The sequence below is a fragment of the Pollicipes pollicipes genome, unplaced genomic scaffold (assembly GCF_011947565.3).
Source record: "Pollicipes pollicipes isolate AB1234 unplaced genomic scaffold, Ppol_2.1 Scaffold_6686;HRSCAF=7923_pilon_pilon_pilon, whole genome shotgun sequence".
NCBI classification, from domain to species: Eukaryota; Metazoa; Arthropoda; class Thecostraca; order Pollicipedomorpha; family Pollicipedidae; genus Pollicipes; species Pollicipes pollicipes.
Window position 1 is genome coordinate 39,496,152 of NW_023596921.1, and position 661 is coordinate 39,496,812.

General features: G+C 55.2%; 1 protein-coding gene across 1 annotated transcript in view; it reads left to right on the top strand.

The window, feature by feature from the left end:
* Positions 1-447, top strand: part of msps (msps cytoskeleton-associated protein 5) — an 18,405-nt gene extending 17,958 nt beyond the window's left edge. Inside the window, 1 exon segment of the mRNA XM_037231873.1 lies at positions 436-447. Within this exon segment, the coding sequence (XP_037087768.1) occupies positions 436-447 (12 nt within the window).
* Positions 448-661: the final 214 nt, after the last annotated feature.

Below are 661 nucleotides of genomic sequence, written 5' to 3' on the forward strand. Positions count from 1 at the left end.
GACCTAGGTACCTTGTTTCAGGTATTTAAGATTTACATACATTTTTTCTTTACGATCTTCCGGCTAAACTCTCCAGATTCTTTGAGAAAAAGAAATCTTCATGACTTTAAGCCCACCTAATCTGACGTTACTTCCACACAGATTATCTAGCTTTAGCTTTCATTTTTTTTACTGTCTCCTAAACGGATCATGCTTATTTAAAAACCACGCTATGCAAGAACGTATGCTCCACGGCTTTTCACGGCTGCCGCCATGAGGTTCACTGGGGCCGCCGCCGGCCGCGGGCCACAGAGGCTGTGGTACGGTCAACTCTGAGGGGCATGACCTGGGCCTCGTTTGACTGGCGGCCGGGCCGGCGAGGCAGCCCTGAAGTAAGCTCTGCGGGATATGAGGGCTAGTCGGCCCGGCGACTCATTCCCAGCCTGACGCCACCAGAAACTGCTCTAGGCTTCTCTCTGAGGCGAGATGCTTCCACGACCCGCCAGCGGTGCTCTGTGGCACCCTGCGAGGCGGACAAATCTCCACTGTCTACCAGTGGTGCTCCGGGCCACTCACTGCTGCGGAATGTTTTCACCGCCTGCCAGCAGTGGTCTGGGCCGCTCTCTAAGGCGGAATGCTTCCACCGCCTGAGCGGTGGTCTGGGCCGCTCTCTGAGGCGGAA